The 17,055-nt window shown below is 41.9% G+C and overlaps 1 protein-coding gene across 1 annotated transcript in view; it reads right to left on the reverse strand.

The window, feature by feature from the left end:
• Nucleotides 1-611: 611 nt before the first annotated feature.
• LOC118331497 (glutamate receptor ionotropic, NMDA 2C-like) overlaps nt 612-17,055 on the reverse strand; it is a 44,839-nt gene continuing 28,395 nt past the window's right edge. The window contains 8 exon segments of the mRNA XM_035666477.1: nt 612-2,862; nt 4,116-4,348; nt 5,795-5,982; nt 7,301-7,461; nt 11,436-11,665; nt 13,254-13,379; nt 13,832-13,985; nt 15,718-15,886. Coding sequence (XP_035522370.1) covers nt 1,306-2,862; nt 4,116-4,348; nt 5,795-5,982; nt 7,301-7,461; nt 11,436-11,665; nt 13,254-13,379; nt 13,832-13,985; nt 15,718-15,886 — 2,818 coding nt within the window. The 3' untranslated portion in view covers nt 612-1,305.

The raw sequence follows: 17,055 nt of genomic DNA on the forward strand, positions 1-17,055 counted from the left end.
GAGGGAGCCAGGTAATATAGATACTAGAATAGCTTTCAATTACCTCATTTAAATTTGATCATTTAACAGTTAGAGGGGATGGGAAAAGAGGGATGATGAGGGAATATAAAAGAGTGGAATAGAGAAAGTGATGAAAATCTTAATATAGGCCAGCTGATAGAGTTAACACAGTAATAACAAATATTTCAGTAAATTGGCAACAGCTTTACAAAAAGAAAAACAAAGGATGTGCCAGAAGTGTGAATAGAAAATTTTAAGTGACTATAAATTCCTATCATATGTAGAATACATGTTTATGACACTAACCAGCCTCAAATAACACATTTTATCTATATCGATATAGTATTTAGATGCTGAATTTATTTATTGTGAGGCCCTGTGTGATGTTGTGCTGTACTGTAGCCTCATACTGAGACCCAGTGAGGAACAAGAATCCATAGTTTAAGACACCTAGTGCTGGTCAGTGCTGTCCCAATACTTTCATCATTGCAGATTGTGTTCATATGGACTGCTTTCAAAAAGTCTCTGCTTCCTCTGACTCATCACTAAATGAAGACTTGAAGGGTTTAGCTCCAAAAAATTATAAATCTTTGAAGAAGTTACCTGAAATTCATTAACAGATGTCTCAAAATGATTATTTCATTCTAGAAAACTGCTGCTCATCTGTGTCTGGAGTCAAAATGTTTTAATATTGATGTCTTATTTTGGAATTAAACTCTTCATGTGTATGTTGCAGCTGTCTTCACAAATCTTGCTACAGTGGCTGCTTGTTTTTTGGTGGCTGTATTTAAAGAGACAATCTCTTATTCCTCCACTATTTCTCCCCAGCTGTAAACGGTTCATCTACTTGACGACACCCAAGACTGAATCCCAACCATCCACAATAAAATATACACAACACACACACAGCATGAAAACTCTGGTTATAGTTTAACCATGCGCCAACACCGTGGACTGTTGTAAATCTGAGTGCACATCGAAGCACAGAAAACACACAAGCGTTGTTGTAGGTAGCAAGTGAGCAAAACCTGCCAACTCCAGCTTTCCAGAGCTTTCTTGAGGATAAATTGGTAACAGTGCAGTCTTTTTATCTTACTGTAGTGTACATCAAATAAGTCCTAAAGATCTATAAAATTTGCAGACCCAAACTTCTATTCTTTACCACACAAAGTCACATAGAAAATCCACAATTACCTCAAGTCATAACTTTTCCCTCTTACATTAATCTAACCACTACTCCCTCTCTACAGTCTTGTCCTTTGTTACTCCTCTGTGTCCATCTTATGAGATCGATATGGTTTCTCATCAGACCTCAGACTCCAGACTGGACACCCGTCGCCAGGGACGAAGTACGCAGGGGCTCCCCATGGGCTGACCCCCTGCTCCCTGACCTACCTTGGCCTCTGATCCAGTCTGGGATCCCTGATAGACCCCATAGGCCCCATACACGCTATCCTGGTACAGCAGAGCCCGCTGGCTTCCACATCTCCCGCCCCCACAAGCCAACAGCTGGCACACTGGGCTGGGGCTCGGGTGGCTGCTGGAGGCCTGGCTGTGCTGTTGCAGGTCTAGGGGGCCGTGGTAGAGGGGTAGTCCAGGGTATGAGTTCAGGTAGTGGGCATATTGTCTGCTGAGCAAACTGGTAGCTCTCCGTACCATCCCCCGCCCTAACCCAGTCCCATGTCGCACTGCTTCTCCGTATGTGGGGAGGTGGGCCGAGTGGGAGTAGCGCAGCCTCTGGCCCTTACGCCCCAGGGGCCTCCTCTGGTCCTCCCTTATGTGGAGGTAGGCCTGGTTCCGTGGGAGGCACAGGTTGTTTCGAAGGTGGGAAGGGTTGTAGGCCTTTGCAGGTGTGGTCGGTGTAAGAATGCATGGGAACAGGTCTGGCAGGGTGGAAGGTGATTGGCTCGACAGGGATGACTGGGATTCGTCAAGCTGGCGCATCTTCTCGCTGCCCCAAGTCGCTTTAAGGAAAGAGGGGCGGCGGTGCCTGCGTCTACCTCTCAGCATGAGGTCCTCTGGGGGCCAGGAACTGTAGTTCTCTACCCGAGGACACATCACCTCCCCTGAGTAGATGCTGTCGACGCTGGGGGAGATGTGGTTGTCTTGGAGGTGGTTGGCTTTGAGCTCACTCAGACAGATGGGACTTTTGTCACTCTTTTCCTGGTCCCTGTGTTTTCTCCTCTCTACATCCCCATCCTCACACTGGAAACTCTTGGACCTTCGTTTCCGTCTGGAAAAGCCCGCTTGGACGTGTTGGTTTTGAGGCGAGGAGACCGGGTGAGAAGTGTAGATGTCAGGTAGTTGGAGATCGGCGTAGGGGATGAAGGGCGAGTGAGGATGGGTGTCAACGTAGAGTCTCCCAGTGGTCTGGTAGTGGTGCGGTTGCTGATGAGGGAGTGGCTCACCCACGGCCAGGTGGGGGCTGCTGAGGCTAGACACAGGAAGTGGCCGGTCATACAGACACGAGGAAGAGTGAGTTGGTAGTGTGTATCGCAGTGGCGTGGGCCTGGTCACACCCCTTTGCTGTTTCAGAGAGGTAACAGCAGCCAGAGGCGGGGTTATGGAGCGCTGGGGCAGTGAGCAGTGATTCTCTGTAACGTAAGCAAATCCTCCTGGCACAGCCTCCGTGGCGACTTGTGGAACACGAACAGGTAAGCTGCCACCGTGACGACTCAGCTGCTCTATGGTCTTGGTGGCATTGTCCAGAGAGGTCTCAACATTGGCAGTGGAGACCAGGTCTTTGGCAGTGCGAAGCATCTTAAGCATGTTTGCTTGAGCGTAGTTGGAGGTCAGGTCGGGTTTAGCAAAACCATATGAGTGCCCAGTATCCTCCACTCCATTGAAACAACTGTAAATTCCCTGAGAGAAGAAAGATAATGACACAGAATGAAAAAGATAAAGAAATAATGAAGAGAGAAGAAGAAATGGTAAAACAGACAGGGGGAAGAGGAGTAGAGTATAAATCGCCTAATCACTTGTAATTAAATCAATAGTCAGCCATAAACTGTTTAACCTTGAATCAACGTAGCGGTCTTAAGGGGACAATTTCAAAGACGAGATTTCAACCAATTTGTGCATCTCAAAGTGACAATCCACCTCCTAACTAATAAAAACCCCACTGGCAGTAAAATAAAAAACTGATTTCATTAATATCTCATTTTATCACTGAGGCAAGACTTAGTCACAAATTCATTATGCATTCTCCCGGGACTCAAAGAAAAACAGTTTAAGCTGAGAGGATTGCCCCAATAAATGCACACGGACACACACGCCTAAAGTCCCCTGCAGAACAAACCGTCTCTAACTGCATGGACAAACACAGCCAAATCCCATGACTGCTCTCTGCTTACAGTTGGCTGAGAAATCCTGAAAGAGCCAAATTTAATTTGGCCCTTGGGGCCGCCCCATACGGATTAATGATCAGATAGTCATTTAGCCGTTAATCTGATAAAACCCGGATCCAGGCACAATGGTGTAATTACACGGCAGAGGAGCACAGAGGCTGGAGTCCGTAGACATTTCCTTGGCTGTTACTTGAGCCAGAGCTTTTTGCCTCAATAACCACTTTCTCAAACGACGGCATCAACAAACTGGGAACTGATTTAGGCTAATTGCAAATGAACATTAAGCAATCAAAGTTAAATGTTGAGTAAACACCAGAATTAGTGCTGCTTTTTCTCTCCCCTCCCTTCTCATTCTCAATAATAATGCAGTGGCATTTTTGGCAATATTTTAACGAGGCCCTCCAATGATACCATGTAATTACATGCAAATAAACATTTGCACTAATTTATCACCACATAAAAAGCCACTTCATATCAAACAGCATATTAGACTAAAAAAGCAAGCAACCGACCACTTAAGAGTCAAAATAATCAAACTGCCAATCTTTCAATCACTCAACCAAGCTGGTACTCAGCTAATCCAATTACAGCCAGCCAATCAGTCACTAAACTAAATAATCACTATAAAAAATCAGTGAAGCAATTTCTCTGCCCTACTTCTATAAACCAAGTAATCAGCAATCAAACAACCAACTGAGGATCCATAAACAACAAGCAAACCAGCTTCCCAAAAAACAACTAATCAATCCACTAATTTGCAAATCTCACCCTGCTGATGGCCAACATGAAGTCAAGTTTGTGAGACTTGTGAAGGGAGTGTCGTAGTTTCCAGTAAAGCAGGTGTTCCCAAGCGAAAACCAGCAAGCTAAGGCCCATGGCCACGAGCAGCATGTAGAAGACGCCCGCCATGTTGTCGATGTCCAGTTTGCTGCTCATCACTTCGTTCTTCTCGTTCTGGCAGATGCCCGACAACCACACAGTCTCCAAGCGCTGGGTGTCGCCTGGAGGGACGGAGGTTTATGGGAGGAGGGGGAGGAAAGAGAGAGAGTATGAGATGACTTGACAGAGTGAAGAAGAGAAAGAAATATGATAGCTTACAATAACCTGAAGATAACCATTAATGCATATCTTCTTGCATGTGATATACCTTGCAGTCTTAGGATGGTTACACATTTTTGTTATTTTAGCTCCGTACTGGCCACCACATTGGATTTGAAACGTTCATTATAAAGTTAAAACCATGACTATGGACTTAAATAAAGTTGTGATATTTGGTGCCAAAGATACCGTGTCAATGTCGTTGAGTTGATTTCCAGTTTAGGACTTGTACCTCTCATGTCAGCATCCAAGTCATAATTATGACTATGAAACTCTGATATAACTAACTTACACAGAGGGGTCTGAAAAATAAAAACAAAATTAATGCTTCATGTCAGCCTAAGTCTGTTATTATATAGTATAGCATATGTCAACCTTCCACAACCAATGCTGCATTCATACACATGACCTAGCGTATTGAGGTCAGGTGACAGACTTGGCCAGTGATTGGTCCTTATTTCCTTGTTTGTATATTTATGCTCCATTTTCCTAAAATTGGGGGAATATATACAAAATGGGCTACAAGTCATACACTCCAAATATTACCAAACGAATGCTGAAAGCTAGCACCTAAAACTCTATAATGATCCATTCAAATGAATCCCAAAGTTTCCAAAGATCCAATATGTCAGGCTGACGTTTGGAAACATATAACATGTGATCAGATGGTGCAGCATCCAGAATATGGGGGTCTTGGCTTGTTTTTATACACATATACGCAAAGGTATATCCCTCTGAGGTGTAAATGCATTTCAGCATGCCAACAAAGCACCTTTTGAACAAGAAGAATTTACAGTGCTTAAATGCATCTCCATTAGCTATCATTAGTGCATAAGCTTCTACCCCAGGTCTCTGAACAGGTGGTCTCCTCTTGAGCTGCGTTCTCCCCAGTGGCATCCAGGGAGCACGGCCCATTTTATCACTCAGTTACCGTATGTTGACCACAAACACACTATTTATTACATCATCATGGAAAGCTCAGAATGAGCGCGAGTGTGTGTGTGTGGGGTGCTCTTAAGCTCTCAGAGGAGGGAGGATATTAACTCCACACCGGTGGGCCGTCATGGTGAGTGTGTTTGTGTGTGTATAGGTAGGAAGGATATGTGTGTGTGTGTGTGTGTGTGTGTGTAATAGAGATAATCATATCCCTAACACTCCCTGCTGTTCTGCAGGATATTAACTCTTCCCTGTAAGCCCACTTCCCTGCTGATATAGCACACACTGAACTGGACTGTTGCCAGTTCCATGGCTCCCATACAGTGTGCCATTGAGACAGAAATAAACACAAACATAGGAAAGTGTACGAGTGTGTGTGCAGGCATGGGTTATGTATCATATTATGTGCCCACCGTCTCCGAGGAACTGCAGCAGTGCCAGGTCAATAGGCCGTTTCCAGCGGGAGTCCTTCTGCAGAGCGATGCCGTATCCCGTGGTGGCAAACACTTTCCCACTGCCGATGGTTACCAGCTTGCAGCCCTCATCCTTCCCCGCCATGTAGTTCAAAACAGCAGCATCATAGATGAAGGCGTCAAGCTTCCTGCAAGCAAATAGATAATCTACGTCTGAGAGAATTTTTAGCTCTTACATAGAATTCTATTTATATCTCAATGTTTCTCTCTTAAAGGATCCGACACTATCATTGGTTCTGCATGTTTTAGCCCATTAAATACAAATGGTGTATACTTTTCATTGCTGCTGATCATTTTCAAAAACATAACACAACTTTTTAGATTTTTCCAACCATGCAGGCTACTATTGCTCAGTTCATTTGAGACACAGTCAGAGACTTGAAACTTGCTTGAGATTGCTACTCCATCACAGCAGACATTCAGTCAACTTTTTAGAAATGTTTTGTCAAAGTTACATGCAATAGTAGAAGTCGTGAGTACTCTTCTTTACTACAACCACGAAGAGTTTTCCATGGCTGCAATATCATTAGTATTAAATATTATTATATTATTATGACTCAGACAAACAAGTTTACAGCTACAGCTCTGTGAGGCTACTGCCTTGAGCTAAATGCTAATATCAACATGCAAACATGCCCACAATGACAATGTTAACAAGCTGATGTTTAGCAGGTATAATGTTTACCATGTCCACCATTTTGGTTTAGATTGATAGCATGCTAACATTTGCTATTTAACAGCAAATACAAAGAACAGCAAAGGCTGGTTTTAGTTTTGCAGATATTTGGTCATAAACAAAACTATTTTTGTACATTTGAAATGTACCAGAATTTGTGTCAATCCACCACGTAGATGTACAGATACTGCTGGTGGAGTTAGATTAAAAGTCTGGGGATCACAAACGTCTTCCCCAATTTTTTAGGGAATCAATCCAAAAGTTGTTGATATATTTCAGTCTGGAGCAACCGACTGACTTTGCCCTCCAGACAGCCACCAGTGTTACTTAAAGAAGGTGACAAAATGTTCCATGCGGGTTTCAAGTATCTGAAAGATAATTTTAATTCAACCCTAGCAAAAGGAAATCAATCAAGCAATCAAAATATTGAAGTATCTGCAATTTGTAGTTAATGTGCTCAAAATGTGCAAAATCATTTCACGTGTTTTGAGTTTTTTCTTTGTGAAGACTGGATGTTTGACAGCACTTTTCTATATGCATATTAAGCTGCAGTAGACATGATTTTTTCATCTAAAAATACACCCATCACACCGGCCTAATTTACAAATAGGTGCTACTACACAAAGAGCATCAAATCTCTGTTCTGTCACCCAAATTATGATCATTATTACTGTGGCGTCTCATGTCTTCACTGACCAGAGAATCTGGTAAATTTACCCTCTTATCTAATTGTATAGTATAACATAGTTAAAATTTCAGTAAAACTGTACCCGGTTTTGAGGCTTTCTAGAGCTTCTTCCACCCCCTTCTGGTTGTATTTCATCATGTGTGTGTGCATGTCGGGGTAGTTGCTGCGGATGTTCCTCTCTGTGCTCCCGTTTGGGACCGTCCCGAAGCGGAAAGGAGGGTAATGCTCATGTGGTTTCTGGAACTGTAGGGAGACAGAGGATGAGAGGAAAGGAAATGGGGTAGAAGATATGAGAGATGAGGAGAGGGAGACAAGAGAATCGAGGGAGGTAAGAGCAGAGGAGGTTTGGTAAGGGGGGGGGGTAAGAGAAGAAGAAGTAAGGATAAAATAGAAGGAGAGGAGAGAGACTGAAGGGAGTGAGAGCAGAACAGGGGAGGGTGGGAGAGATGAGGAGCAGACAGAAAGAAGCGGGCAAGAAAAGAAAAGGGATGAAAGAGATGGGAGGTGATGTGGAAAGAAACGAGGGAGGAGGTAACAGAGAAGTGGTAAGGGGACAGAGGGAGAGGGGAGGGAGAAATAATGAGGAGAAACATTTTGAGAAGCGGGAAAAGTCAGAGGACATGGAGAAAAGAGGAGAGATAAGGGAGAGTTGGGCCAGACAGAAAGGGGGAGGAATGAGAGGAGAGTAAGAAAAAGGAGGGCAAGACAAAAGGAGAAAGGGTAGGAGAAGGGAAGGAAGTAAATGAAGAGAAAACAAGGAACAAAAGAAAGAAAAGAAAGAAGAGGAGAGGGTAAAAGGAAAGGAAAGTCAAAGAAAGGAATTAAGGAAAGAAAAGAGGAGGAGAGGAAAAGAGGAGAAGAAAGAAAGGGAAAGAAGCAAATTAATAGAGGAAAGCAAAGGAGAAAAGAGGAGTAAGGTAAAAGGAAAGGAAGATAAATAAAGAGTAGAAATAATTGTGAAAAGAGGAGAAAAATGGGGCCAGAATGAAGAAATGGGTTGGAAGGTAGTAAAGAGGATGAGGGACTACTCAGTTAAATGAAATCCAGTTTAGAGTCATTCCTTTTTTTTTCCAAGAACGACTTCATCAGCAGCCAAACTGAACAGACGTAATACCATCCCACTCACCTCAATTTGATTAAATCTGATATCAGTCAACAAACATCTGTTTGAATCATTTCACTGCCCAAAGATGATCCTAATCCCGCTCAATCTGTTCCCGATCGAAGTTCACATTTCACGAGTTGATGTATTAATGCGGCATAAAGCAGAAATGCGTCTGTTAGAGCTCAATTAGACTGTAAACAGGAAAGATCTATTCATCTTGGTTACGGCATTGACCTTCTGAGCCGAGCACAAATGAATGGGCCAATCAAAAGGTGAGCGTGTGAGTGGGTGTGTGTGTGCTAATATAATCACTCTTCAGCTGTAACTGTGATGGATTCAGTTGAGATGGTGCACATCATCTTTTCTTTCTATATATAAATCAGCTGTTCGAACAAAAACCCACATCACAGAGACAAGATTAGAAATTCAAGGATAGGTTCAGTCTTATACAATACTGTGTCCATATGCATATTGATTATTATTAGCATTACAAAATCCACATCGCTGTGGACAAACATGGCTTTTAAAGTTTAGCTAAAGCTAATATGAGGGTACTATGCACTGGTCTGAGTTAGACAAATTAAGTGGGTATTTTCCAAAGTTACTGGCTATTCCTGCTCTGTGCTACTATTCCTCTGCCATGGCTCAGCAAGAAAACACTGACAAGAATTTCATACTAGGACTTTAACTTAAAGTATGTTCTAGGCAAAGGGACTCAAGGCCCAGCAGTGCCCAGGAAACTTAAGAACTTTAATATTAATAAAGACATTTTAACAACTAACAATAAGTCACCCATTAAGCCAGTTATCGATTCCAATATTGCTCTTCTCTATCAAAAATAAACTAGAACTTTCTCAAATCATCAACACTCATGCCATAACAACTACCGCTCAGTCAGATCTCTATACCTAGTCAGTTAGATGGACAATGAGAAACTCCTCCAATCAGGTCACCATTATAAAAACCCTCTGGCCAGTAACACCTTTCTGTATGCAATACAGCATCACAGACTACATCCAAAATGATCATTCAGTTAAATCAACACATCTTTCAGTTTTAACAAGAACTAAACATTATAACCCTCATGCAGGTTGGATTTGCTGCACGCAATAAAGTGGCAACTGCGTGTATAAGAAAGCTGTTTAACACCTGCAAATATATGTATTACTTTCTGCACAGCCATACGTAACTTACGTGTTCTTACTTGTGAGCCAGTTTTTCTAAATCTGAATCATAAATACTCACTATAGACATGCACATTTTACTCCTGTTTGAGTAATGCTGTTTTAAGAAGGTAATGACATTTTTAGACAAATGAGCTTGAGGTTAAAGGTCTTCATGGGCACACTTGGTTCCTCTTAACAAAAACTCTACCCGGGTTATTATTCAGTCTCACTGGGTTAGGTAGATTCATGTTGCGCTGCTGAGGGTCTTTGGTGTGTGTGTCAGTATTTCCCGAGTGGATCAGCTATCACACGATGAATAATAATAATTATCGCAGGAAGAAAAACGTGTTTTTTGAGGCGAGATGGAGAGTGTGATCTGTGAGGTTCAGGAAAAATGAGGTAACACTTTATTTTACGGGTCTTTAATTTCTGAATCATTTTCTAATCATTTCCAACAAGTTTCCTAAAGTACTATGTCATTTGGTACTAATTATAGGAAAAAATAGAGTGGCCAGTTGGCACTCGTCCAGTTAACTAATGCCAAGTAATTGCTAGAGTTTATTTATAGGGGACAGTGCACAAAAATCAACACTGACATTAAAAAACATTGGTGTAAATGTGCTGGGGTAGTCCCGACTCTCTTGTGAGTCTTGTGAACAGCAGGTTAATTGAATATGCAAAAACATGAAATATATGAATACTATTATATTAAACCCTTGATTAAGAAATTAATAATGAATTATTAACACAACATATGTAACATAAAGCAATACCCAAATGACATGTTTTGACTGCCGCTGCTTATTAACTGGTGATCATTATGCTGCTGCCAGTATTGTCGTTCTCTCTCGATTTCAGTCTGTTGGGGTCGACCACATATTGAATCAGGTCTGATTATCCTCGGGTCTATTCAGATCAGGTTCTGACTGTCCTCAGCTCACTTACGGATCGAGTCTCCGTAGTATTCTCATCATGACTGGGTAGGTTATTCCACAGTCCTTTTTGAGAGGGTAGGGAAGTTGGACTGAGACGGACTAACACATTGATTTTCGTCCTTTCACTGCAGGTATTAACAATAGGAAAAATATAGAATAACATTTGCCTTATCCTTTAAATCTGTGGGATGTGAACCCAGCCAGCCTACGGCCTAAATCCGCCTAATCCTCTGTCGTGTAGGATCTAAGGAATTAAGGGGCAACTGAGGTTGTGTTGTTCAGGGTAATTTATATTGGTCCCTTATGCTGTGGGACATAATACATCTGCATAAAGTTAATATAGTCAGTTAATTCAACCATAGATCACTGAGGTGGCTTTGCTGATCCCTGCCAGGGAGTTGTTTTCGCTATCTCTAAAGAATGAAATGCTTTCTTATAAAACTCCTCTGAGGCCCCGTTTCCGGGTTGAGTTTTTGTGTGTGCGAGTTTGTTTTCTTCGGTGGCTTGAATGTTTTTTAATCGTTTGACATTTGGTGATCTTGTTTTAACAGTGTGAGCGAGACGATAGATGGAGACGGCACAGGGGGAATATTGATGGACAGACCGAAATACTGACAGGACAAGTCGAGACTCAGACACCATCTGTATTGACAGAAGGCAGTAATTGATTAGTCATATGTGCCACTGGGTTCCCCACTGATAGGAAAAGGACAGAGACGTTCACAACAAAGTCCTTTTACTTGACTTCATCTTAAAGGCTTCCTGTGAGTCCTTTGTTTCTCTTCCGTTCATGGTTTATTAGGTGATGCAGAGTGATGAACAGAGAATAGAGAAGATGAAGTGGCATGGATTTATACACAAAGACAAAGGAACGGTTTGCTCCATATCTCATGGCTCCACAAAAACAGCCTGCTTTCTGTATGTCTGAGTGGATTTTCAATAACTGTCCCACCTCATAATCACTCTGAGGTTATTATTCGCAGTGAAACAGTTCTTTATTCAGTCTCTTACCTTCTTGTCAGAAAGCCCAGACACTGTGTCGATATATTGTTCCTGGATCATGAAGGCAGCCAGGTTGGCAGTGTAAGAGGCCAAGAAGATGACAGCAAAAAAGGCCCAGACCAGGACCATGATCTTACTGGTTGTTCCTTTAGGGTTTTCAATAGGAACCGAATTGTTGAAGACGATGCCCCACAACAGCCACACAGACTTCCCAATGGTGAACGTCGGACCACCAGGAGCTGAGTAAAGAGAGGGAGGAGAGAGTCAGAGAGGTTGTTTCTGTGTAGCAAGGTCCTGTATTCAACATGAGGACAACTATAGACCAGAGTGAGAAAAGAGGGGCAAACACTGATACTGTAAGGTTTATGGTTTTTCACAAATGTTGGAAAACACATTTTAGTGCTCTAGCGCTGTGTAGACATGCAAATAGTTTTGGTTTTACTTGCCTGGGCTTTAAGATTTAATCCTCCACCCCAGTACAAAAGTAGTGAATAGGATTTTGTTTGTGGCGCTCAAAGCATTTAAAAAAGGCATTTAAAAATCAATGTCAACATCTCTTCCAAGAAATAATACCTCTATTATGCTACATAATCCACAGACCATGCTGTCAACAATGTTCTTTGTAATTCCCCACCAGAACGATACATGTAAATGTCTGTTAGTAGAACATAACTAATTGGAGCGTTTTCTCATCTAACACAGCTATGGTTAAGGTTTGGTTTGGTTTAGGCATATAATCAACTTGGTTAAGGTCAGGGAACAAGCACTGTCAGTAGGAAATGAGAAGCCAACAGCAGGTTTCCCATGTCAAAGTCTTCGTTCCACTGCAGACTTTTTTATAACAACATCACATCATTTCCTCCTTTGATCCTGATGGAGAGGAGTTATAATTCCTAAAGCTACTACAGCTACTGGTCTTTTCCAGTCGGATGTATGTAACATATGTCCTTTTTTGGGAGGACAATTTTTAATTGGGACAATTTTCTTTTAAGAAAGCAGTTAATCTTGGTAAGGTACTTCTAGAGGATGAAAATGTTTTTTGTAATTTGGTTATACAACCTTTGCCATAGATGTATTGACTGTCAGTTTGATGACATCAGTTTTAAGTAACGTATTTGTTTCTACTCGTTGTCTCATCAAGCAAAATATGTCCGCTTTGTAGTTATTCATGAGTCATCTCATGCCCTTCTGCAAACTTCCAAACAACAGAACAATTTCACAGCCTCAGCCTCCATCGCTCTCTGCCACCAGTGCTCATGTGCAGCAACGGAGGGTGCCGCCACCATCAATCACACTTCGATTAGCGCGGTGACGAATGCTAATTAAAACAGGAAACTGACCTTTCGGACCTGGAGACGAGGCACGCTCTGTCAGTGCTGCATTCTGGGATTGATTAGACCTCTCCCCAAAATCCTGTTGAGGAACTTTTAACGTTGCAGAACGTGCAGACGGGGCTGGATTTAACGGGACGCACACAGGCTTACTGTGAAGTGCTTTCTAAGATTAGCAAATTAAATACATTTCATGGATCTTTTTTTTTGCCACAGCTTCTGGCTATTTTCTGACTTTTGATCAAGTAAATGCAAATAACTGCATTCATTCTTGCCGAATTACACTCAGAAAACAGCAGACATTGCAAAATATGTGAGATTAACAAAATATGATACATGGAAATCTGTGGAATAAATATGGATTTTACTGGAGTTTTCCTCCTGCTTACCCCTGAAGAGTTTATGCTGTAATGATCATTCACTCCTTTATCGCCCACTGTACACAGGAGGAATACATTGTACCAGTAAAAGTGAAAGAAAGAGGTTTAAAACTCACATTTGGCGCTGACCAGACTGCGGTTGTAGCCGACTGGACTGAAGTATTCGAACACAAAAACTGTCACCGCCACCACGGTCAGGCACATCACAAACATCATGACCCAAACTGCTGGGCTATAGGGCTCTGGAGGAGGAGGAACAAATATGAAGGATTAAAGTAAGTGTCTTTTGTACTTCCTGCTTCTAAACCTCAGCCTGTGATGGGGGTCACCATATGTGTTAGGAGGATAGCTGATGAGAAAACTGAGAAGACAGAAATACACATTTCAGGGTTTTGAGCTGAATTTTGTTGTTTGGGGTTTGGAAAAGGGATTTAGGTGTGTGTGCGGTACGTAAGGGGATTTAGTTGTAGGTTACAGTTATCGGCGGGATAAAAGCTTAATGGGAAGTTTCCTGAAGCGTCTGCAGAGACAGAACTTGGATAAGTAGGCCATCCTGGAAGAAAATGGTGAGAAAGAAGGTGGTGGCAACATGGATGACATGTACTGTACATCAAACTCCAGGATAATGGATGTTATGACCAGTTTAAACTGGCACAATCAAACAGAAATGGATGTAGAAGCTGCTTTTTCTTACCGAGAAAGGCAGACGGGGAAACTGTCCCGTTGCTGCGGGCTACCATGACGCTGATACCTGTCTCAACAAACGGCACGGAGAAATCGATGATTTCCGAACGTTCCTCGTTGATAGTGAGAGAGCCAATGGCCATATCAGCTCGTCTATACACCACCTGAGAGAAGAAAGACAGAGACAAGCACAAGAGATACAGAGAAGAATTATGGTCAGCACTATAAAAACACGCCATTTATACAAAACCATTGTTGGTTACTGTATAAATCAGCAAAATAGAAGTGAATGGGTGTATTTTATCACAACAAAACCTGCTTTCCAGTGTCCCAAAGGACAGGCTGTCAAGCTCTTCTTTGCTGAAAAGAGAACAAACTCTGAATTTCATAAGCAATCCTTTTTGAACATGGAAGTCACAATGCAGCAAACACTTTGTGCTCTACAGTAAAGCATGACTCTAATAATGGCTGTCTGCAGAGAAATATTTGTCTCATCATCGGAGCATCCAGAGAGAGAGAGAGAGAGACAGAGACAGAGAAAGACAGAGAGGATGCATCTCAGGAGTGCTGATATCCAAGCTTGCATTTCTCAAAAGCAGAGAAATCTGTTTTTAATAAATGTAGAACACACACTCACACACCCACACACACACACACATATACATATACTGACCCAGAGCAAAGTGCCTGCGGGCACAGAAACACAAGCTAGAAGGCTCTCTTGAGGAACACCTGTTCAGGGCGTTTTACTTTCTGATGCAGTTGTGTTTGATGTGGCTTGGTGTGTAGGAGAAAAGTGTGTATTAGTTCCACATGTATATGCATGGCCTCACACCACTGACCTAGATAAAACCCATCAAAGAAAACTCTCTCGGTTATGCAATGCTGGTGTCACTTAAGACACTGTGCATCATTACATCATTTTTCAGTAACTGAAACTGACAAAGAGCATCACAACAATTTATTTGAGACATTTAAAGAGTTTTAGCACTTGTTCTAATTTGGTAGAGGAGCATGTGATCCTTCGACTTGAGTATGTCTTGGTGAAGTTAAACTGATACTGAGGATCTGGTGGAAGTTTCATATTGGTCTCTGCACTTTTATTTTATAATTGTGATGTTAAATAGGCACTAATCAATAATTTTATATTAACAATGGGTCAAATAAGTATGTGTAAAGTGACAGGGGTCACTTGTATTGATGAGCCAAACTCTTTCTCTCAGTTCTACTTTACAGTTTTGGTTCATCCTAACTCTTCTCATCAACCTTATTTCCAAACCCAGAAACTACCTGCCCAGGTAGTGCATAGTGGGTTTCAACTCAGAAGTTGGTGGAGATGAAGAACAGAGCTGAAACAGAGTGAATATTACACATAAATTTATCAGGCAGTGGCGAAACATGAGCCTGAATGAAGGATAATGTTGTTTCAAGTCTCCTGAATGTGTAAAGAAGTAAATGAATGCAGTTTGTCGTGTGACTTTGTTTTTGACTTAATGATGCTAAATTCATTGCTACAGTAGGTATCTATCTAGGGAAAAAATATTCCCTTTTTAAAATTATTCTTGACCTCAACAGAATTATTTTGGTTTTATGAAGTGAATAGATAAATAAAGAATAGTTACTATTAAAATATGCAGTGTTCCTAAAACTATGGGTAAACATCCACTGCTGTTTTTGGTGATATCTAGTATGCTATACACAAAAACTTACCTTTAATGTAATTGGGACATGCCATAGCCCAAAGCTACATTTCTTTTTTAGTTAGATCTGGATGAAAATTTTAAAACACCTTGCTCTAATAACAGTCTGTAGATGGCCACTAGGCAACTCGACAGAGCTACACCAGCTGCTGCATTCAGGGATTTATCCTTTAAATAACTCAGCTCTCAATCTCACCTCCCCAATCATGCCGTTCCAAGTCCCACGGACCAGCTTGCCGTGTTTTCCGTTGGTGACCAGGTAGAGGTCATAGGAGAACTTGATGGTGCGGGACAGCTTCTTCAGGATGTCGATGCAAAAGCCCTTACAGCATAGTTTGGTGTAAGACTCTGAGTGGCCGATAATACTGTAAGAGGATGAAAAAACAGTCAAGAGTCACACATACAGTACATACAGTTTTGTTTTTAACATCTTGTGATCAAAGGCCCTCTCTGGCAGCTGGGAAGTTATCTTTAGCTTCATAGACTAAAGCTGTTTCGTTTCGGAGTGCGAGTGCTAACGTCACGCTCACAGCGCTCATTGTCAACGGCAGCGAAGTGAAGGGCAGGCGATGGCTGGTTCATTAGCTAAAATCAATGTCTGTTAACAGTTAACAGTCTTTCAAAGAGACGGAGGAGACGCCTAAAAACAACACATAGGCACACGCCGAGGCAGTGTTGATGGAGCCCACAGTGGATGGATGAATGACTGTGATGGCCTCTAATCAAAGGCCATTAAGGTGTGTACCATGTGAGGGACACTCACTTCCTCTATGTGACCTCGCTACTTAATGGGGTGTAGAAGAAGAGAACAGAAGGACAGGAAGTGGTGAAAAGGTAATAGAATAAAAAATAACGAAGGGCCACTAAAAGCAACAGAGGACAATGAAAGTTAAAAGCAGACATTGAAAATGAAGTCGACAAACTTCTTGGGAAAAAAACAACTCTTTCTTTACTTTTTTTTAATTTCATCTATCAGCTGCGATAGTGGAGGTATAAAATCTACAAGGGCTGAATCATGCTGTCTGTGTGTGTGTGTGTGTGTGTGTGTGTTTGTGTGTGTGATTGAGATAACCTCAGCATGTCAATGAGTCAGCATAACAGCTGAAGAGTGTTCAAAAGAGGGCATGTGAGTGATTAAACGAGCAAGACATCGAATAAAAAGTCAAGTGAGCAATTAACACTCAAGTTGATTACATTCAACAGCGTAAGAGTTTGTTTTAGACAAATTTTAAGTGCTTTTGAAAGACTCACTTCTTTCACAGGAGTCAATAGCTCTGATAAACGCAGTGTTAATTAATTGCTGCAGGAGCTGGCCACCTGTCGTCGTTATACACACTCCACTAATAATACACACACACATACACACACAAACACGCCTAAAATGTGCCACACACATCAACACGCACACATATAGTACAGTATCCGCTGAGAATTAACAGCAGTTGTGTTGTGTTCTTCACGAAATGCCCAGAAACTAGTGCAGCGTGGAGGGAAGCACCATGAGGGAGTTAGACCAGAGAGAGAGAGAGAGAGA

Source organism: Morone saxatilis, unplaced genomic scaffold (assembly GCF_004916995.1).
Source record: "Morone saxatilis isolate NCDOM2014 unplaced genomic scaffold, NCSU_SB_2.0 Contig1, whole genome shotgun sequence".
Classification (NCBI taxonomy): Eukaryota; Metazoa; Chordata; class Actinopteri; family Moronidae; genus Morone; species Morone saxatilis.